The sequence below is a fragment of the Ovis canadensis genome, chromosome 4 (assembly GCF_042477335.2).
Source record: "Ovis canadensis isolate MfBH-ARS-UI-01 breed Bighorn chromosome 4, ARS-UI_OviCan_v2, whole genome shotgun sequence".
Classification (NCBI taxonomy): Eukaryota; Metazoa; Chordata; class Mammalia; order Artiodactyla; family Bovidae; genus Ovis; species Ovis canadensis.
In genome coordinates, this window is record NC_091248.1 from 59,219,236 (window position 1) to 59,242,410 (window position 23,175).

The 23,175-nt window shown below is 40.4% G+C and overlaps 1 protein-coding gene and 1 non-coding gene across 2 annotated transcripts in view; both read left to right on the forward strand.

Annotated features, from left to right (window-relative positions):
- ARMC10 (armadillo repeat containing 10) overlaps nt 1–23,175 on the forward strand; it is a 65,127-nt gene that overhangs the window by 27,847 nt on the left and 14,105 nt on the right. The window contains exons 2-4 of the mRNA XM_069587837.1: nt 793–941; nt 3,500–3,634; nt 6,671–6,847. Coding sequence (XP_069443938.1) covers nt 793–941; nt 3,500–3,634; nt 6,671–6,847 — 461 coding nt within the window. The remainder of the gene's footprint in view (nt 1–792; nt 942–3,499; nt 3,635–6,670; nt 6,848–23,175) is intronic.
- On the forward strand, nt 8,376–8,447 carry TRNAY-GUA (transfer RNA tyrosine (anticodon GUA)). Its single transcript has one exon. It is a non-coding gene; the product is annotated as a tRNA-Tyr (tRNA).

Below are 23,175 nucleotides of genomic sequence, written 5' to 3' on the forward strand. Positions count from 1 at the left end.
TGGTGTCATACAGCAGCACCTATTGTAAACTGCAACCCCCCACCCAGCTCCATGGAGGGCAGTGTATTGTGGATACTTGTGCTGTCTCTGACCTGTATTCATAGCTTAATTTGAGAAGAATCATGTTCTATGTTTATAACACAATGGCTGCATTATGCAAATGGTTTCTGTTTTCCTGTGGAGATTTCTGTAAAGAGGATTTTTTAAAAGGTCCAAGCTTTAAACTTCAAAACTTCCTGAGCAGATCCAGCATTTGACTGCTCATTCTTTCCCTTAGAATGACAGTTTCTGTCATCCCCCCCAGTTGGACTGTTCTTCTAGCATCACAGTCGTCATCGTTGCTCATAGAAACTGAACAAAAGCACCTCACTAGCAGCATGATTGGGTCCCTCGCATAGCTTTTCCTCTGGCCTCTGATCGGAGCAGTTCTCCCAAATGCAAATTCCTTTTCTTAATGAAGCTATGCCTGTGGGAAGTGTTCCACTGGATGGGTGTACCTGATTTTTAGAAAGAAGAAACAGAAAATGCTGTTGGCACACAGTGCCTTACTAAAAGAAAAGAGAAGTACCAAGACCATCGGCTAATTTCTTAATACCTATAAGGCTCAGTATTCCATCTGTAAATTGAGAATCATAATAGTATCTTCTTCTAAGAAGATCACTTGACGATTAAATGAGTTAAGGTATATAAAGTGCTCAAAACTGTGCTTGGTATCAGAATATGATTCAGGATTTTCTCTTTAAGTCTTATATGGATTTTAAATGAACTTTAAATAACTTTATTCTTCTGTAGAAGACTTAACCAGTGGATCATATGATGACACCCTGAATGCTGAACAAGTTCAGAAACTCCTTTACCTGCTTGAATCAACTGAGGATCCTATCATTATCGAACGAGCTTTGGTCACCCTGGGTAACAATGCAGCCTTTTCAGCCAACCAAGTGAGTACCCTAGTCTCCGTAAACATGCTCCTCCCATTCTCACACACCAGCAGTAATTGTGACTCCGATAAGTTACTTAACCTCCCAGAGCCTCAATTTTTTCATCTATATATAGTGTGATTATGGATATCTACAATATAATGTTTGTTTACTTCTAAAAAGCATAGCCTAAAAAATAAATAAACAAAAAATAAAAAAAATAAGCATAGCCTAATATATCTATGAAGTTGGTCACCCAGCCTCATGTTTGTAATAAGTGTATCTAATCAACACTTAGTATAATTGCATGGCCTTTTTAATTATTCACAACTCAGCAGTGCTGCAGTAGAGCAACAGAAGCATCTGACATTTAAGTATGTGCTTTAAGGGCTGACAAGGATGGTTCTGAAGCAGGTGCTCCCTGGACCACATTCTGACAACCACGGACCAGTGTAAATGTAATTGACTTCTGCTTCCCCCCAACCTCCCATGGAGAAAGAGTCAAACAGTTTTTGTCATTATTTTCAGCTAATGCCCTTTGTTAACCTTGTCATAAATGCAAAATTTTGAATTTACACTTCATTTCAGTCCATCTTTATCCGTCGTGTCAAGGTTAGCTCTAGAGATTTATAGGGAGATATAAGGAATATGTGTGTACTATGTACATCTCCATTATAAGTGACAGACCCCAACTTAGGTTATTTTAAAATGAAAAGGGAAAATACTGAGCTCAGTTAACTTGGATGTCCAAGGATAGCTTTGGTTTGAGACACAAGTATGACTAGAGATCAAGGTTGCAGAAAGCATTATCAAACCTCTCTCTCTCTTTCGCTGTCTTTTGACTGCTTGCCCCTACTTCTTTTTGTGTAATGATTTTTGTCTCTCTGGCCACAAAGAGGTTTTCTTCACACGGATGGAATGAAAGGCACTGGCCTCTCAAGCTTTCTTCTTTGAGCCTCATGATCTAAAAGGTGGAGTTACTCTATCAGTATCAAGTGCCAACCCTTTGGCTCGATTGTTGGGCTGGCCTGGGCCATGATTAGCGGGTCCTGGCTCATGTGGAGACAAAAACAGCAGGCAGGGTGTGAACACAGTGGAGCTGCAGTCTCACCAGGAACTGTATGGGACAGAGGAGGTGCTGTGTCTCTCCCCGTAGAAAGAGGGCTGCCAGGCAGACAGAAATAACAGATGGTGACTAGCTTATTAGCATGTCTATACTGAAGGTATTTCTGATGCCATAGTTTTATATTCCTTTGAAACAAACTAGTCAGAGTGGGTGAGAAGCCACTGGTGAACAAGTACTTTCTTGGGCAATAGGAGTTGCTGTCCTTGTCATCAGTTATGATGCCTTCATCTGCTTTTATAGTAGTTGTTTTTTTTTTTTTAAGACTGTCTCCTAGTAACCACAAGTCCTTAGGAAGAACCTGAAATTGCAGAGGGAAAGCTTCTTTCTCTCTTTTCCTGATAGAACAGCATGTTTTGACCTGACAGGAATCATTTTCAGCTTATTTTTCTTATAGGAAATGAAGCATTATGCCTCTTTCAATGTTGGGATGAAGGCACATAATATTTAGTGTTGCAATTGGCTGTGAGAAATCCCCAGATTATTTTTCCTTTGAAAATTTGGGCATCATTTCCAAACTGTGTGGAACTTCAGTTCTTCAGGATGTTAATAAGTGTTCCTCCCCTCCCACAATTGAAAAACGATCTTCTTTTTGGATAAAGTTTATAGAAGTACAATATTCAACACTCCGCTCTTGGAGATTCCGATCACATGACCATAGGATTGCATCACGGTAAAGAAACATGTTTATTCTTGTTATAACCAGAGTTTCTCAAACTTACTTATCTATGAAACCTACTCTTTTAAATGAGACTTTTGGTTGCACTTGGCCTTCGTTGCTGCACTTGGTCTTCGTTGCTATTTGCTATGAACATGGGCTTTTCATTGCAGAGGCTTCTCTGGAGCACAGGCTCTAGGCACATGGACATCAGTAGTTGCAGCATGCGGGCTCAGCAGTTGTGGCACATGGGTGTAGTTGCTCCATGGCCTGTGAATCTTCCCGAGCAGGGATTGAACCTGTGTCCCCCACGTTGGCAGGTGGTCTCTTAACCACTGTACCACCAGCAAAGTCCCAAATCTCCTTTTTAAAAAGGGAACATCTGTTTACATCTTGAGGGATTAGTATTCCAAAGTATTCATTTCAGCAAAACACTAGTTTTGTTCTACATCCTAATGCATTTCCAAATTGCCCTGTAAGAGAGCGATAACTTATTTCAAAGTAAAATTATTTTGTTTGTAAATTACTTTGAGATCACTGTAGTAGCTCTAAAGATCTTCATTGGATATCTCCACGCTATAGTTTAAATATTACATATATTAATAATTTATTTTCAGTTAGTTTCTTTAGCTGTAAAATTATGAGTAGTAAACTTTTTTAAAAAATAGGAATTAGAGGTTGTATATGGGAACATTATTTCCAAAGAGTCATTAATTTTTATTTGTATTTGTAGATGCAAAGAATGTAATAAAGGGGAAGTTGAATATCGAAGTCATGGTTCTGTTTTTTCCCTCCTAGATCGTTATTCGTGAATTGGGTGGTATTCCAATCGTTGGAAGCAAAATCAACAATCCCAATCAGAGTATTAAAGAGAAAGCTTTAAATGCACTGAATAACCTGAGTGTGAATGTTGAAAATCAAATCAAGATAAAGGTAAGTTACCTGAAATTACAAAAGGTAAGGTTTTCTAATAAATGAGAGAGGAAAAAAAGGTAAGTAATGAAATTTCAGTAGACCATACTTTATAGCTTTTAGCCAAGAATTTATTATTGAATTCATTATTATAAAGCCAGATTTATTATTTCTGGCTTTAGTGAGATATAATCAACATAAATATTGTATAAGTTTAAGGTATAAAACATGATTTGATACATGTATATATTGCAAAGTGATTACCACTCCTGCATAGCGTTGGGCTTGCAGGTGGTGCTAGTGGTAAGCAACCTGCCTGCCAGTGCAGCTAGACATAACAGACGCCGGTTTAGTCCCTAGGTTGGAAAGATCCCCTGGAGGATGGCACGGCAGCCCACTTCAGTATTCTTTCCTGCAGAATCCCATTGGCAGAGGAACCTGGTGGTCTGTGGTCCACAGAGTCACAGAGTTGGACACGACTGAAGCGACTTAGCATGCCTGCACTATAGTGCAGTAGCTATCACCTCCATCACCTCATAATTACCTGTGTGTGTGCGTGTGGTGAGAACATTTGAGATCTACTCTCTTAGCATGCAAGTATACAATATAGTATTGTGAAGTGTAGTTATCTTGCTATACATTAGACCCCAGAACATATTCATTTTATAACTTTTAAGTTTATACACTTTGATCAGAATCTCGCCTTTTCCTTCACCTGAACACGCTACTCTGTTTCTATGAGCACCTTTTTCATATTCCACTTATAAGATTTTTGTCGTCTCTGACTTATTTCACTTAGCATAATGCCCTCAGTCCATCCATTTTTCACAAATAGCAGAGTTCCCTTCCTTTTTTATAGTGAATAATATTCCACTGTACATACCGATTACATTTCCTTTATCCGTTTGTCCATAAATTGACATTTAGGTTATTTCTGTGTCTTGGCTATATGGCTCATGCTGCAGTGAACATGGTGATACAGATACTGCTTTGAGAGAGTGATTTTTGTTTCCTTTGGATTCATACCCAAAAGTGGGGTGCTAGACCATATTGACAGTTCTATTTTTAATTTTCTGAAGAATATCCATACTGGTTTCCATAGTGGCTGCACTAACCACCAGCAGTACACAAGGATTCCTTTTTCTCTTCTTGCCAATACTTGTTACTTCTTGACTTTTTGATAATAACCATTCTAATAAGTGTGAGGTGATATTTCACGGTGGTTTTGATTTGCATTTCCCTGATGATTAGTGATGTTGACCATCTTTTCATAAACCTGTTGACCATATGTATGTCTTTGGGAAAATGTCTCTTCGGGTCTTCTGCTCAGTTTTTATGCAGAATAAGAGGCAGAAGGCACCTGAACCAGCCAATAACAAGTGCAGTGGACTTTTGAACTTGACGTTCAGTTTAATCGAAGTGTGAAAAAGGAACCAGGCCAAAGTCAGATAATATCAGCAGAAAGACACAATAAGTTAGGAAATAATGTTAATTCAACTTTTTTTGAGCTCATGCTCTGTGTTGCAGAGTTTAGAAATGAGCATGATTAACTCTTGTTGTAAGAAAGCTAGAAAGAGGGATAAGGCAAGTCCAAAAAGATTTGTAATTCAAGGCAGAACATGATGAAATGCTTTAAGGAAAAATGCAAGTAAAATATTGTTGAATACACAGAAAGGAGAGTTTTCATTCAGAAGTTTCTGTAAAAGGTAGAGCCCGAGCTGGTCCATGAAACTGTCCAAGGTTTCTACAGCCAGAGTTGAGGAATGAGGGAATCCCAGGAGAAAGGAACAAGGTGAGGTAGGCAAACCCAGGAATAACTGAGGTGGCCTGTTTGGTAATCTTGTTGCTAGAACTGAGGTGAAGGAAAGATTCAGAGCCAATAAGGGTGTAAATGCTTAGCACGTTTTAGGAATCGCTTGGAAAGACAGGAGCATCCTATGAAAATACATGATTTTAGGCTAAGGAAATGCCGTTTTTTAAAAGGATGGATGTATAATGAAATTGTAACCCAGGACAGATTGATTTGTAAATATCATTTGGATTTTGAAACCAGATTAAAAATTTAATCTGTTTTACTTACGCAATTTGCTTCACTTCATTTTCGTTTCTGTGGTAACATGAATACATTTGGAAATTTTTTAAAGTTAGCACTGGCTTATGGGACAGTTGGTAATTCCTTAGCATTTTATATTAGGGAATTTTTCTTACCAATTAGAACTTTTGATGACTCTCAGACTTAGGTGAATATCAATTACTTGTGAGACATAATTTTTTCAAGCTGGAAGGCTCGTGGCCAGACATAGAAAATAGAGTTTCAGGAAATCCTCTGTCCCCCTCGGTTTAGTCTAGACCTATCATGTGTGACGTGGGCGTACGACTAGCATCGCATTACTTTTAGTCGGTGGTTTACAACATTATGAAGGAGTAATTCACCCACATATACGTCATAAATAACAACCTTGGACCAAACAGAGTTTGCCTCTGCTCACTCATAAAAGAAAGAGCTCTGAAGAAAAGCTCTATTTAGTGTCCCTCTCCAGTTCTTTACATCTAACATGTGCCCCCAGATCCTACAGCTCAGGTATGGAAATGTCCCCACAGGTCTTCCTCCTTATCCTGACATGCCCAGACACAGAAAGGTAGACAGAATTGGGAGGCCCCCCAACAAGCAAGAGGCCCTCACTGATGCTGAGAGCATGGTCTCCCACTGGTGCTGAGAGCATGGTCTCCGAGTCTGGACATTGCTCCACTGTCTGGGCAGAGAATCCAGGCTTCTTGAAGGGTTTACAGTCCCTGTCTATAAAATGACCATAATACCGCTGTCTCATTAATTGTCTTAGGGCTGAAGTGAGTATATCTGTAAAATGCTCAGTGCCTGCTATTAATTAGGGAACTTAAAAAAAAAAGTTACCCAAGTTTGAGATCTTCATAGAAATGCCATCTTTCTTAAAGAGTCAGTCTCATCCTAAACAATCACCTGATTCCACTGTGCAGGAGTTACGGTTTAATAGGAAAGTTTTGGAGGTTCTAAGAAGATCCCCCTTTTCCCACCTCCAGGTATACGTCAGTCAAGTCTGTGAGGACGTCATCTCTGGCCCCCTGAACTCTGCAGTGCAGCTGGCTGGGCTGAGGTTGTTAACAAACATGACGGTGACCAATGCCCACCAGGACATGCTGAGCAGTTACATCACAGACCTGTTCCACGTGTTGGTCACAGGAAACGGAAGCACCAAGGTATGAAGGAAATGGTGATTGTTTGCCGTGCAAACACCTACTGCATCCATGTTATTAAGATTGAAATTCATTTCACAAGTCACATTTTTGATGTTCCTCAAAAAAAGAGAAAATTTAAAGTTTATTATTAAAAACCATTCGTGGGCCCAAGAAAGAATATTATTTTTATATCCTAACACTGAATTTCAAAATTAACTTATGAAAATGGTCTGTTGTTTCTCTTATCAAAAGAGTGATGCTCATTTGGCTTTATGAAAATCAGTGTCCTCTCTACAGAAGGAGCTAGTGTGGATTGCACCAGGTGCAGGACTGCTGTGACCAGAGGGGCCTTTCACTGACAGTGCCGGCAATCCCGGCCTCCTGATTATCCCGCCCTCTCCCGCTCCCCTTGGTCACCATGAGTTTGTTTTCTGAGTCTGTGGGTCCGTTTCTGTTTGGAAAAGTCATGTGTTTGTATAAATGTTAGTTGCCGTCTCAGTGATGTACACTGTTTCTCTATCTGATGTACTTCTCTTAGTAGGGTCATCTCCAGGTCCATCCCTGTCGCTGCAGTTGACATTCATTCTTTTTTATGGCTGAGTAAAAGTCCATTGTATATATTTACCACTTCCTTCTTATCCACCCATCAGTGGATTGGTTGCTTGCACATCCTGACTGTTGCAAATACAGCTGCAGTGAAGGTTAGGGTACATGTCTCTCTTCAAGTTATGGTTTTCTCTGGATATATGCCCATGAGTGGGGTTGTGTGATCATTCGGTAGCTTCTTTTTTAGTTATTTAAGGAACCTCCGTACTGTTCTCCATAGTGGCTGTTACCAATTCAAATTTCAGTGACAGCCTGAGAGGGTTCCCTTTGCTTAATGTCCTGCCCAGCATGTATTCACTGTAGACTTGTTGATAATGGTCATTCTGGCTGGTGCAAGGTAACACCTAGTTGTAGTTCAGATTTGCATTTTGGTACTAATAAGTGATGTTTAGCATCTTTTCATGTGCTTTTTTCTTTAAAACAGTGTGTAAATTTTACCTCTTTGCATTGGCTTCTTGAAAGTCTACCCTTTTATGAATTCTCCTTCAATTACCACACCAACATTTGTTCAGGGCAGATATCATTTATAGCCCTAAAGGCCTTGGGAATATAATGTGCCTGTAAGCATCAGTTTTCAAGCTATAGGTACGGGAAATGACCACAACATGTCAAAAATTCTTCATGCTCAACTCCATTTACTGGGGCAGCAAAGCCTTCCTGAAAAACATCTTCCACAGTTGTAAACAAGAGAGGCATGTGCCAGGGAAACAATCAAGCCCTTGTGTCTCTAATTCTCTCTGTTACCCTTCATCACCCACATTAAACCCAACCTCCACAAGAGCTCTGTGGAGGGCACTGTCTTCCGTTAAATGGGAGGACCCTAAGGAGGAATGCTGGGGGTGGAAACCCGACCACCAGGAGTCTCAGAGAACAGATAATCAAAAGCCCTACCAGCCCAGAGGGCTCACCACGCTTTGGGTGCAGTATGTTTGGTTTTGGGGCTTCCCTGGTGGCTCAGACGGTAAAGCGTCTGCCTGTAACGCGGGAGACCCAGGTTCGATCCCTGGGTTGGGAAGATCCCCTGGAGAAGGAAATGGCAACCCACTCCAGTATTCCTGCCTGGAGAATTCCATGGATTGAGGAGCCTGGTAGGCTACAGTCCACGGGGTCGCAAAGAGTTGGACACGACTGAGCGACCTCACTTCACTTCACGTCATGTTTGGTTTAGCTGTGGGAGGTCTGACCTGGCTCTGGACACTGTGGTTCTGCCCAGAGGGGACCAGGCACCTCCTTCCCAGCTCCACAGTCCCTTAACAGTCCACATTTGGGGATCAAGGTGCTTAGGCTTCAGGAATGTCAACCAGCCTAGGAACCTGAAGCCAGAGAGGAATATAGCAGGCACTCTTTTTTCTTTTCTTTTAATTTTTAGATTCTATTGGATTGTAGTTGATTTGCACTGCCGTGTTTAAGTGTTTAGTAGCTTGATCCAGTTATATGTAGACATACCTGTGCGTTTTGGGGTTATTTTCCCATGTAGATTATTAGTGTGTCAAGTCGAAATCCCTGTGCTATCGGGTAGGTCCTTGTTGATTACCTGTTTCATTTCTGTTAGTGGGTATGTGTTAATTCTAGCCTCATAATGGATCCCTGCCTTCTGCCTTTCTCCTTTGGTTAGAGTAAGTTTGTTTTCCAAATCTGTAATTGTATTTCTGTTTGGAAAATGTACTTAATTGCTTTCAGGTTTTAGATCCCACCAATGAGTCACATCATAATGTGTTTGTCTTTCTGTCTATGACTTACTTCATATGACCATTTCCATTTACGTTGCTCCAGATGCCATTTCTTCCTTCTGTTTTCTGGCTGAGTAATATTCCCTTCCATGAAATACACCACATCTTCTTGATCCATCTGTCTGTGGACATTTCAATTACTTACACATCCAAGCTACTGGTCAGAGTGTGTGTTTCTTTTCCAAGTATGGATTTCTCTGGATGTGGGGCAAGGAGTGGGATTTCTAGTTCATATAATAGCTCTGTCTTTACTTTCTGAAGGAACCGCCATCATCTCCATAGTGGCGGTTATCACTTTAAAGTCCAGGCAACAGCTTAGCAGGATTCCATTTTGTCTAATTTTTTTCCACTAATTTATGTTTTTACATTTTTAATGATAGCCATTCTTTGTGCAGCCAAGTGAAACCTGATTGTGCTGTGATAAATTTCACTACTGTAACCAACGTTTAGCATCTTTCCTTGTGCTGCTTTTCTTAAACCACTGTGAATGAAGTTTACTTCTATGAGGTGGCTTCCTGAAACGCTGACTTTTAGTGAATTCTCTTTCAGTTACATCCCTAGGACATTAGTCGAGGGCAAGTATCTTTCAAAATGTGAGAGACCTTTTGAAAGTGAAGTGCCCTTCAGTTCAGTTCAGTCGCTCAGTCGTGTCCAACTCTTTGCGACCCCAGGAATTGCAGCACGCCAGGCCTCCCTGTCCATCACCAACTCCCGGAGTTCGCCCAAACTCATGTCCATCGAGTCAGTGATGCCATCCAGCCATCTCATCCTCTGTCGTCCCCTTCTCCTCCTGCCCCCAACCCCTTCCAGCATCAGAGTCTTTTCCAATGAGTCAACTCTTCGCATGAGGTGGCCAAAGTGTTGGAGTTTCAGCTTTAGCACCAGTCCTTCCAAAGAACACCCAGGACTGTTAGGCAATGGTTTTCCCATTGTAGTTTCAAGAAGCAACCACAAGGAGGCAGGATTTCCTCAGACTCCACAGGCCTTGCTAGGATAAACAGAGCCTTGGTGAAAGTGCAGCTTCTGACTTACAAACGAGAGCCCCATGTGCCAGAACAGCCAAGGCCTGGTGTCCCATTACATCCTCCACCTTATTATTCACCCCACTGGAGACATCCCAAGCATGCAAAAGCTTGCTGGTGTGCTGTGGTCCAAAGCTGGGGTGACCCTAAGGAAGGAGGGTGGAGGTGGGAACCCCAGCAGCAGCAGACCTGCAGACCAGGTGCCTCCTTCACAGGTTTGGGTCTCGAGGGTCCACCATCCACCATCCTTGAGTGTACTTGCCTAGGTTTAGCTGTGAGTGGTCCTGCCTCGTTCCTGACCTTGTCATCCTGTTCACTGGGGACCGGGCACACGTCCAAGGGTCCTGTAGTGTCATTTGCTGGCATGTGCTTCAGCAGCTCCCTCAGCCCCGTGATAGTCCAAACTTGGGAACCAGGGCAGCTCAGGCTCCAGAAATGTGAAACAGCCTGGGCTCTTGAAGCTTGAGGGGAATGGAGCAGGCATTTGATTTTCTTTTAAAATTACTTTTTAGGTCGTATTGGAGTATAGTTGATATACATGTGGTGTTTGTTTGAAGTGTAGAACTGGATGATTGAGTTTAATGTAGACATGCATGAACTCGTTCTCAGATACTTTTTTCATGTAAGTTATTACTGTGTTGACTCTAGCTCTCTGTGCTTTACAATAGGTCCTTGTTGATTATCTGTTTTATTTGTATGCGTGGGTATGTGTTTATTTGAGACTCCAATACATCGTTGCTTCAGGCTGTCTTTTTCGTTTAGGATTAGTTTGTTTTCTAAATCCATGTGTTTCTGTTTTTATTGGAGTACAGTTGCTTTACACTGTGATGTTTGTTTGAAGTGTACAGCTGGATGATTGAAGTTATTTTTTTAATATATATATTTTATTGAATTATAGTTGACTTACAGCTATATAGTTTCAGGGGTACCATAAGGTGATTCAGTTATACATATGCATATATTATTTTTCAGATTAGTTTCCAATCTAGTTTATTATAAGATACTGACTATAGTTCTAAGTGCTATACCTTTGTAAACCTTTGTTGCATATCTTTTTAACTAGAAATCTAGCATTTTATTCTTCCTAAATGAAATAAGTGGAATCAAAATGCCATTCATTTTTTAGTTTGGCAAAATTTCACAGGTTTTCTAAAATATATATGTTATACATACTATTTATATATATATATATATATATATATTATACAAAAGCTTTTCCATCACACTTGATAAAGGCTTGAGAAAGAACATCCCAATAAAAGGGATGAAAAAATTGGAAAATATAGACTAAATGAAATAGCACTGAATATGAGATAGTAAAAGTAAAACAAACTAGATAAAAGTAAAAGATCATCATATAGTCGAGTTGATTTTAGACATCCCTGCTCATTAGAAGCATATTTGGAGCTTTGAAGAAAAAAAAACAATACCTGGACATTAATATTTTTCAAAAAATTTCAAGGTAATTCTGATATGCATCTGGATTTAAAAAGTGATGAGAGGTTTTTATTAACTGGCAATTTTGGTGATACAGAATTGTATTTTTCTGTTGACCAGTCATGATACAGTGGTGCCAAGTTGCTTCAGTCGTTTCCAACTCTTTGTGACCCTGTGGACCATAGCCTGCCAGGCTCCTCTGTCCATGGGGTTCTCCAGACAAGAATACTGGAGTGGGTTTCCGTGCCCTCCTCTGGGGGATCTTCCTGACCCAGGGATTGAACCTGTGTCTCTTATGTCTCCTGCGTTGGCAGGTGGGTTGTTCATGACTAACGCCACCTGGAAAGCCCAATACAATGGCGTTAAGTGAGTAATTATTACATAATCACATTAGTGAAAAATGTTTTTCACAAAAGATAAAGGATAATTACAGACAAAAAATAAAATATAATTGAAAACCATGATGGGAACATGATTAACCTAACAATATAAAATAATTACATATAATTTGGGCATCAAGCAGAGTGATGTGTAAATGGAAGTAAATACACGTGTATGTTTTCATCAACCCAGCCAGTCTATGTTTTTTGGTTGGTGCATTTCATTTGTTTACATTTAAAGTAATTATCACTATGTATGAACCTGCTACTATTTTCTTATCTGTTTTGGGCTGCTTTTCTATAGGTCTTTTCCTTCTCTTGTGTTTCCTATCTAGAGAAGCTCTTTCAGCATTTGTTGTAAAGCTGGTTTAATGGTGCTGAGTTCTCTTAACTTTTGCTTGTCTGGAAAGCTTTTGATTTCTCCATCTAATCTGAAGGAGAGTGTTTCTGTGTAGAATATTCTTGGTTGTAGGTTCTTACTTTTCATCACCTTAAATATATCTTGCCATTCCTTCCTGGCTTGTAGCCTTTCTGTTGAGAAATGAGCTAACCTGATAGGAGTTCCCTTGTATGTTGTTTTTCCCTTGTTGCTTTTAATAGTTTGTCTTTAATTTTTGTCTGGTTGATTACTGTGTGTCTCGGTGCGTTCCTCCTTGGTTTTATCCTGCCTGGGACTCTCAGTGCGTCCTGGACTTGGTTAACTATGTCCTTTCCCATGTTAGGAAAGTTTTCAACTATCATCTCTTCAAATATTCTTTCAGGTCCTTTCTCTTTCTCTTCTCCTTCTGGGACCTGTAGAATGTGAATGTTGTCCCATAGGTCCTTTAGGCTGTCTTCATGTCTTTTTTTATTCTATTTTCTATATTCTGTTCTGTGGCAGTGATTTCCACCATTCTGTACTTCAGGTCATTGATCTGTTCTTCTACCTTAGTTTTTCTGCTGTTGATGCCTTCTAGTTTATTATCCATCTCTTTTTGCTTGTATTTTAGTTCTTCTGGGTCTTTGATAAATATTTCTTGCAAATTTTCCACTGTTTTCCTGAGATCCTGGATCACCGTCAATATCATTATTCTGAATTATTTTTCTGGAAGGTTGCCTATCTCCACTTCATTTACTTGTTTTTCTGGGGTTTTATCTTGTCCCTTCATCTGGGACATAACTCTCTGCTTTTTATCCTGATTAGCTTTCTATAATGTGGCTTTATATGGGATTATGGTTCTTCTTTCTTCTGCCCTCTGAAGGAGGAGGCTAAGAGGCTTATGTAAGCTTCCTGATGGGAGGCACAGTTCAGTTCAATCACTCAGTCATGTCCAACTCTTTGCAACCCCATGAACTGCAGCATGCCAGGCTTCCCTGTCCATCACCCACTCCTGGAACTTGCTCAAACTCATGTTCATTGAGTCAGTGATGCCATCCAACCATCTCAGCCTCTGTCATTCCCTTGTCCTCTGCCTTCAATCTTTCCCAGCAACAGGGTCTTTTCCAGTGAGTCAGTTCTTCACATTAGGTGGCCACAGGATTGGAGCTTCAGCATCAGTCCCTCCACTGAATATTCAGGGCTGATTTCCTTTAGATTGACTGGTTTGATCTCCTTGCATCAAATGGGGAGGCACTGATGGTTGGAAAAAATAGGTCTTGGTCTGGTGGGCAGGGCCTTGCTCATTAAAGCTTTAATCCAGTTATCTGATGATAGGTGGGGTTGTTTAGCCTGAAGTGACCCAGCCCTGAGGTCTATGGTAGGGTTAATGATGGCATCTGAGAAGGGTTACACCAAGGGAGACCTTGCAGGACTGCTGCTGCCAGTGCCCCCATCCCTGTGGTGAGCCCTGCGGACCCGCATCTCCTCGGGAGATGCTCCAGCACTAGCTAGTTTTGGTTCCGTGTCCTGTGGGGTTACTGCTCCTTTCCTTTGGGTCTTGGTGTGCCCAGGATTTTGTTTGTGACCTCCAAGACTGGAGTCTCTGTTTCCCCCAATCCTGTGGCAGTCATATAATAATATCCCGCTGGCCTTCACAGTCAGATCCGAGGAGATTCCCAGTCCCTTTGCCAGATCTCCAGGATGGAAAGGCTAACATGGGGTTCAGAAGCTTCACAACAGTGGGAGAACTTATTTGGTATTACGGTTCTGCGATTTGTGGGTCACCCACCTAGTGGGTATGGGATTTGATTTTATCAAGATTGTGCCCCTTCTACTGTTTTGCTTCGGCATCTTTTTTGTCTTTGGAGGTGGGGTATTTTTTTCTGGGGTGTTCCAACATTCATCTGTCCATGATTGTTCAACAGCTAGAGGTGATTTTGCTGCTCTTGCAGGAGATGAGTGCACATCCTTCTCACTCTACCATCTTAAACTGGGAACCAAGATGAGTGACTTCAATGTAGATATACCTGTAATCATTTTCAGATAGTTATATCATGTAGCTTGTTACTGTGTTGAGTCTAGTTCCCCGTGCTATGCAGAAGGTACTTGTTTATTATTGGTTTTATTTATATGTGTGGGTATGTATTTATTTGAGCCTCCAGTGTATCCTTGGCTTCAACCATTTTTTTTTCCTGGCTAGGTTTCTTTGTGTTTTTAATTAATTTATTTATTTTAATTGGAGTCTAATTACAATACTGTGGTGATTTTTACCGTATATCAACATGAATCAGCCATGGGTGCACATGTGTTCCCCCATCCTGAGCCCCCGCCCCCACCCCTCCCCACGCCATCCCTCTGGGTTGTCCCAGACCACCAGCTTTTTGTTTTGTTTTTTTTTCAATTTATTTTTTTATTGAAGGATAATGGCTTTATAGAATTTTGTTGTTTCCTGTCAAACCTCAACATGAATCAGCCATAGGTATACATATGTCCCCTCTCTTTGACCCTCCCTCCGATCTCCGTCCCCATCCCACCCCCCTAGGTTGATACAGAGCTTCTGTTTGAGTTTCCTGAGCCATACAGCAAATTCTCATTAGCTATCTATTTTACATATGGTAATATAAGTTTCCATGTTACTCTTTCCATACATCTCACCCTCTCCTCCCCTCTCCCCATGTCCATAAGTCTGTTCTCTATGTCTGTTTCTCCATTGCTGCCTGTAAATAAGTTCATCAATACCATTCTTCTAGATTCCATATATATGTGTTAGAATACAGTATTTATCTTTCTCTTTCTGACTCACTTCACTCTGTATCATAGGTTCTAGGTTCATCCACTTCATCAGAACCGACTCAAATGCATTCCTTTTTATGGCTGAGCAATATTCCATTGTGTATATGTACCACAATTTCTTTGTCCATTCATCTGTTGATGGATATCTAGGTTGCTTCCAGCTATTGTAAATAGTGCCAGGAATACATATGGGATACATGTGTACACGTATGAACAATGGGACACATGTGTCGTTTTCAGGGCATATGCCTAGGAGTGGGATTGCTGGGTCATATGGTGGTTTTATTCCTAGTTTTTAAGGAATCTCCATACCGTCTTCCATAGTGGCTGTAGCAATTTAAATTCCCACCAACAGTGCAGCAGCATTCCCTTTACTCCACACCCTCTCCATCATTTATTGCTTGTAGACTTTTTGATGATGGCCATTCTGACCTGTGTGAGGTGATATCTCATTGTAGTTTTGATTTGCATTTCTCTAATAATGAGTGATGTTGAGCATCTTTTCATGTGTTTGTTAGTCATCTGTATGACTTTGGAGAAATGTCTGTTTAGGTCTTTTTCCCACTTTTTGATTGAGTTGTTTGTTTTTCTGGCATTGAGTTGTATGAGCTGCTTGTATATTTTGAAAATTAATCCTTTCTCAGTTGTTTCATTTGCTATTATTTTCTCCCATTCTGAGAGTTGTCTTTTCACTTTGCTTATAGTTTCCTTTGCTGTGCAGAAGCTTTTAAGTTTAAGGTTCCACTTGTTTATTTTTATTTTTATTACTGTAGGAGGTGGGTCATAGAGGATCTTGCTTTGATTTATGTCATCAAGTGTTCTGCCTATGTTTTCCTCTACGAGTTTTATAGTTTCTGGTATTACGTTTAGGTCTTTACTCCATTTTGAGTTTATCTTTGTGTATGGTGTTAAGAAGTGTTTTAATTTCATTCTTTTACATGTAGCTGTCCAGTTTTCCCAGCACCATTTATTGAAGAGGCTTTCTTTGCCCCATTGTACATTCTTGCCTCCTTTGTCAAAAATAAGGTATGCATAGGTGCCTGGGTTTATTTCTTGGCTTTCTATCTTGTTTCCTTGGTCTATATTTCTGTTTTTGTGCTGGTACCATACTATCTTGATGACTGTAGCTTTGTAGTGTAATCTGAAGTCAGAATGGTTGAATCATCCAGCTCCATTCTTCTTTCTCAAGACTGTTTTTGCTGTTTAGGGTCTTTCATATTTCCATATAAATTGTGAAATTTTTTATTCTAGTTCTCTGAAAAATGCCATTGGTAATTTGACAGGGATCACATTGAATCTGTAGGTTGCGTTTGGTAGTATCGTCATTTTCACAATATTGATTCTTCCTACCCAGGAACATGGAATATCTCTCCATCTGTTTATGTTGTCTTTCATTTCTTTTTCATTTATGTCTGCTCGGATCTTTATGAATTCTTTCCTTCTATGAATTTTTTGGGGTTTTTTTGTTCTTTTTTCAGTTATTTTAGGTGTAAAGTTAGGTTGTCTATTCAAAGTTTTTCTTATTTCTTGAGGTTATATTATATTGCTGTAAACTTCCTCTTAGAACTGCTTTTGCTGCATCCCATAGGTTTTGAGTTGTCATATTTTCACTGTCATTTGTTTCTAGAAATTTTTTTTATTTCCCTTTTGATTTCTTCAGTAACCTTTCGGCTATTTAGAAACGTGTTGTTTAATCTCCATGTGTTTTTTTCTTGTAATTGATATCTAGTCTCATAGCATTGTGGTTAGAGAAGATGCTTGATAAGATTTCAGTTTTCTTAAATTTACTGAGGTTTGATTTGTGACCCAAGATGTGCTCTATCCTGGAGAATGTTCCATGTGCACTTGAAAAGAAGGTGTATTCTTCTGCATTTGGATAGAATGTCCTGAAGATATCAATGAGATCCATCTCATCTAATGTATCATTTAAGACTTGTGTTTCCTTATTAATTTCTGTTTTGATGATCTGTCCATTGGTGTGAGTGGGGTGTTAAAGTCTCCTACTATTATTGTGTTACTGTTGATTTCTCCTTTTATGTCTGTTAGTGTTCATCTTGTGTATTGAGGTGCTCCTATGTTGGGTACATAGATATTTATAGTTGTTATGTCTTCCTCTTGAATTGATCCCTAGATCATTATGTAGTGTCCTTCCTTATCTCTTGTAGTATTCTTTATTTTAAGGTCTATTTTATCTGATATGAGAATTGCTGCTCCAGCTTTCTTTTGCTTCCCATTTGCATGGAATATATTTTTCTATCCTTTCACTTTCAGTCTATATGTATCTTGAGGTCTGAAGTGGGTTTCTTGTAGACAGCAAATATATGAGTCTTGTTTTTGTATCCATTCAGCCAGTCTGTGTCTTTTGGTTGGAGCATTTAATCCATTTACATTTAAAGTAATTATTGATATATATGTTCTTGTTGCCATTTTCTTAATTGTTTGGGGTTGATTTTTTTTCTGTTCTTGTATTTCTTGACTATGTAAGTCCCTTTAACATTTGTTGTAAAGCAGGTTTGGTGGTACTGAATTCTCTTAATTTTCGCTTGTCTGGAAAGCTTTTTATTTCTCCATCAATTTTGAATGAGAGCCTTGCCAGGTACAGTAATCTTGGTTGTAGATTTTTCCCTTTTAGTACTTTAAATATATGCTGCCATTCCGTTCTGGCCTGCAGTTTCTGCTGAAAGGTCAGCTGTTGAGCATATGGAGTTTGCCTTGTATGTTACTTGTTGCTTCTCCCTTGCTGCTTTTCATATTCTTTCTTTGTGTTTAGTTTTTGTTTAGGCACTTTTTGTGCCTCTTGGACTTGACTATTTCCTTTTCCATGTTGGGGAAATTTTCAACTATAATCTCTTCTAAAATTTTCCCATACCCTTTATTTTTCTCTTTTTCTTCTGGAACCCCTATAATTCGAATGTTGGTGTGTTTGATATTGTTCCAGATGTCTCTCAGACTGTCATCAGTTCTTTTCATTCTTTTTACTTTATTCTGCTCTGCAGAAGTTATTTCCACCATTTTATGTTCCAGCTCACTGATTCGTTCTTCTGCTTCAGATATTCTGCTCTTGATTCCTTCTAGAGTATTCTTTTTTTTTTGAATTAGAGAGATTTTTATTTTTTATTTTTTTTTATTTTGTAAGAATTGTAAGAATTTGTAAGAATTGAATCGCCAGTCTATGTCTGACGCAGGGTGCAGCACGCTTGGGGCTGGTGCATGGGGATGACCCAGAGAGATGTTGTGGGGAGGGAGGTGGGAGGGGGGTTCATATTTGGGAACGCATGTAAGAATTAAAGATTTTAAAATTTAAAAAATAAAAAACTAAAAAAAAAATAGAGTATTCTTAATTTCAGTAATTGTGTTGTTTGTATGTTTATCCTTTAATTCTTCTAGGTCTTTATTAATTGATTCTTGCATTTTTCTCCATTTTGTTTTCAAGGTTTTTGATCATGTTTACTATCATTATTCTGAATTCTTTCTCAGGTAGTTTGCCTATTTCCTCTTCATTTATTTGGACTTCTGTGTTACTAGTTTGTTCCTTCATTTGTGTAGTATTTCTCTGGCTTTTTGTTATTTTTTTTTTAACTTATTGTGCTTGAGGTCTCCTTTTCCCAGGCTTCAAGTTTGAATTCTTTCTTCCTTTTAGTTCCTGCCCTCCTAAGGTTGGTCCCGTGGTTTGTGTCAACTCTGTATAGGGTGGGATTTGTGCTTTTTGTTTGTTTTTCCTCTGATGGGCAAAGCTGAGTGAGGTGGTAATCCTGTCTGCTGATGATTGGGTTTGTATTTTTGTCTTGTTTGTTTAGATGAAACGTCCTGCACAGGGTCCTAGTGGTAGTTGGGTGATGCTGGGTCTTGTATTCAAGTGGTTTCCTTTGTGTGAGTTCTTACTATTTGATATTCCCTAGGGTTAGTTCTCTGGTAGTCTAGAGTCTTGGAGTCAGTGCTCCCACTCGAAAGGCTCAAGGCTTGATCTCTGGTCAGGAATGAAGATTCCACAAGTGGTCTCCCTTGTTTTCCTCTTTTCTTGCTCTCAGTCATCTTACTGAAGTTGTGTATGTTTTCCATACAGGTTCTGAGACATTTACCTTGTGCTGTGAACTGGGATAGCAACCATTTCTCTTAGGGTTTTAGTTTTCTTCCAGACCTCTTCATGACCCTGAGGAAGGCAAATTTTTCTTAGAACAGAGAAAACACCACCTCTCAGAGTTCACTGTCGTCCTGGATGCTCTGCAGGCAGCAGCTTTATCTCTCCTTGCTATTCTTTGGAACTCTGCATTGAGTTGGGTATATCATTCCCTTTCTCCTTTGTCTTTCACTTTTTTTCTCAGCTATTTGTAAGGCTTCCTCAGACCACCACTTTGCCTTCTTGCATTTCTTTTTCTTGGGGATGGTTTTGATCACTGCCTCCTGTACAGTGTTATAAACCTCCATCCATAGTTCTTCAAGCACTCTCTACCAGATTTAATCCCTTGAATCTATTCATCACCTTCACTGTATAATCATAAGGGATTTGATTTAATTCGTGCCTGAATGGCTGAGTGGTTTACCATACTTCCTTCAATTTGGGCCTGAATTTTGCAATAAGGAGTCATGATCTGAGCCACAGGCAACTCCAGGTCTTGTTTTTGCTGACTGTATAGAGCTTTTCCATCTTCAGCTGCCAAGAACATAATCAACCTGATTTCAGTACTGCCTTTTTGGTGATGTCCATGTGTATAGTCATCTCTTGTGTTGTTGGAAGAGGGTGTTTGCTATGATCAGTATATTCTCTTGGCAAAACTCTCTTAGCCTTTGCCCTGCTTCATACTGTACTCCAAGGCCAAATTTGCCTGTTACTCCACGTATTTCTCGACTTCCTCCTTTTGCATTCCAGTCGCTATAATGAAAAAGGACATCTTTTTGGGGTGTTAGTTCTAGAAGGTCTTGTAGATCTTCATAGAACCATTCACCTTCAGCTTCTTCAGCATTACTGGTCAGGACATAGACTTGGATTACTGTGATATGGAATGGTTTGCCTTGGAAGCAAACAGAGATCATTCTGTCATTTTTGAGATTGCATCTAAGTACTGCATTTCCAACTCTTTTGTTGACTATGATGGCTACTCCATTTATTCTAAGGGATCCTTGCCCACAGTAGTAGATATAATGGTCATCTGAGTTAAATTCACCCATTCCCACAAAATTTGGAAAACTCAGCAGTGGCCACAGGACTGGAAAAGGTCAGTTTTCATTCCAATCCCAAAGAAAGGCAATGCCAAAGAATGCTCAAACTACTACACAACTGCACTCACCTCACACTCTAGCAAAATAATGCTTACAATTCTCCAAGCCAGGCTTCAGCAATACGTGAACTGTGGACTTCCAGATGTTCAAGCTGGATTTAGAAAGGGCAGAGAAACCAGAGATCAAGTTGCCAACATCCGTCGGATCATCGAAAAAGCGAGAGAGTTCAAAAAAAAATCTACTTCTGCTTTATTGACTATGCCAAAGCCTTTGACTGTGTGGATCACAATCAACGATGGAAAATTCTGAAAGAGGTGGGAATACCAGACCACCTGACCTGCCTCCTGGGAAATCTGTATGCAGGTCAAGAAGCAACAGTTAGAACTGGACATAGAGAAACAGACTGGTTCCAAATTGGGAAAGGAGTACGTCAAGGCTGTATATTGTAACCCCGCTTATTTAACTTATATGCAGAGTACATCATGAGAAATGCTAGATTGGATGAAACACAAACTGAGTCAAGATTGCCAGGAGAAATATCAATAACCTCACATATGCAGATAACACCATACTTATGGCAGAAAGCGAAGAAGAACTAAAGAGCCTCTTGATGAAAGTAAAAGAAGAGAGTGAAAAAGTTGGCTTGAAACTCAGCATTCAGAAAACTAAGATTATGGCACTGGTCCCATCACTTTATGGCAAATAGATGGGGAAACAATGGAAACAGTGGCTGACTTTATTTTTTTGAGCTCCAAAATCAATGCAGATGGTGACTGCAGCCAGGAAATTAAGACGCTCCTTGGCAGCAAAGTTATGACCAACCTAGTTCAGTTCATTTCAGTCACTCAGTCGTGTCCAACTCTTTGCGACCCATGAACTGCAGCACTCCAGGCCTCCCTGTCCATCACCAACTACCAGAGTTTACCCAAACTCATGTCCGTTGAGTCAGTGATGCCATTCAACCATCTCATCCTCTGTCATCCCCTTCTCCTCCCACCCTCAACCTTTCCCAGCATCAGGGTCTTTTCAAAAGACCAACCTAGATAGCATATTAAAAAGCAGAGACATTACTTTGCTGACAAAGGTCCATGTAGTCAAAGCTGTGGTTTTTCCAGTAGTCATGTATGGATGTGAGAGTTGGACTATAAGGAAAGCTGAGCACTGAAGAATTGATCCTTTTGAACTGTTGTGTTAGAGAAGGCCCTTGAGAGTCCCTTGGACTGCAAGGGGATCCAACCAGTCAATCCTAAAAGAAATCAGTCCTGAATATTCATTGGAAGAACTGATGCTGAAGCTGAAACTCCAATACTTTGGCCACCTGATACGAAGAACTGACTCATTGGAAAAGACCCTGATGCTGGGAAAGACTGAACGCAGGAGGAAAAGGGGGTGACAGAGGATGAGATGGTTGGATGGCATCACCAAGTCAATGGGCATGAGTTTGAGTAAACTCCAGAAGTTGGTGATGCTCAGGGAAGCCTGGCGTGCTGCAGTGCATGGGGTCACAAAGAGTCGGACACAACTGAGCAACTGAACTGACTGCCCAAACCCAGAGAATGGACTTGGAGACAGGATGTGCATCAGAAAGCCAGGCTTTAATGACAGTCTTGCAAGATCGGGTGTCTGGTAGGCAGGCACACCCCTGACAGTTACAGCAAGCATTTTTACATTCTAGCATGCAAGTCTCTCCCCCAGTTCCTGACTGGCTGAGTACTGCAGGGTGAACAATCTTCCCGAATGTCTCCTAGGTTCATCCCCTTTCTTTTTATGGTCTGGCCCTCCTTTAACATCTTGTTTTCCCCTTTCCTGTGCACTTGCTCTTATATTTTGAATTTACCAATAGAATGAGCCCATGTGAAAACCCTAAGCATTCTGTTCTCTGTTTACCTAGATTTTCCTGCAGCGCTAGCTATCCTTGAAAATGGACCACTTTAAGTTGTTATTTCTTATATTCACTCTGCTTACTGGAGTAAGCAGAGCCTCGGTGAGAGTCCTCCTGGCTTATAAATGAGAGCCCAGTGTGCCAGAACAAAGAACCAAGGCCAGGTTTCCCATTACTTCTTACCCCTATCATTCACCCCACTGGAAAAGTTCCAAACCCTGCAAAAGCTCTGCTGAGGGTGCTGTGGTCCATCTGACTTTGGGGCAACTCTAAGGAAGGAGGCCAGAGGTTGGAACCCTGACACCAGGAGACCTGAATACCAGGTGATTCCCTCTCAGGTCTTCGGGACTCCAGGGTCCACCATCCCACCATCCTTGAAGTGCACTTGCCTTGGTTTGGCTGTCCTACCTGGTTCCAGATGTTATCATCCAGCCTGCGGTGGAGCAGGCACTGCACGTCCCAGAGCGACCATTTGCTGGCACATTGTTCGCAGCTCTCTCAGCCCCGATGGTCTAGACTTGGGAACCAAGGCTGCTCAGGCTCCAGGAATGTGATCCAGCCCAGGACCCCAAAGCTTGAGAGGGGAGTGTCCTAGGCATTCTACTTTTGTAAAGTTAATTTTCAGGCAGTACATGTATACTGTTGTGTTTAACTGTACATTGAATTGTATGTAGCCATACCTGTATGCATTATCGAGTACTTTCTGTCGGTTATTACTGTGTTGTGTCTAAGTTCCTGTGCTATACAGTAGGTCCCTGTCGATTATCTGTTTCATTTCTGTTCGTGTGTATGCTCCAGTCCCATCCTCCAGTGCATCCCTGGCTTCCACCGTTCCTTTTTGGTTAGAATGAGTTTGTTTCCTATATCTGTGTGTTTCATTTGGGAAACATACTTCATTTCTTTCAATTTTTAGTTTCTACCTAT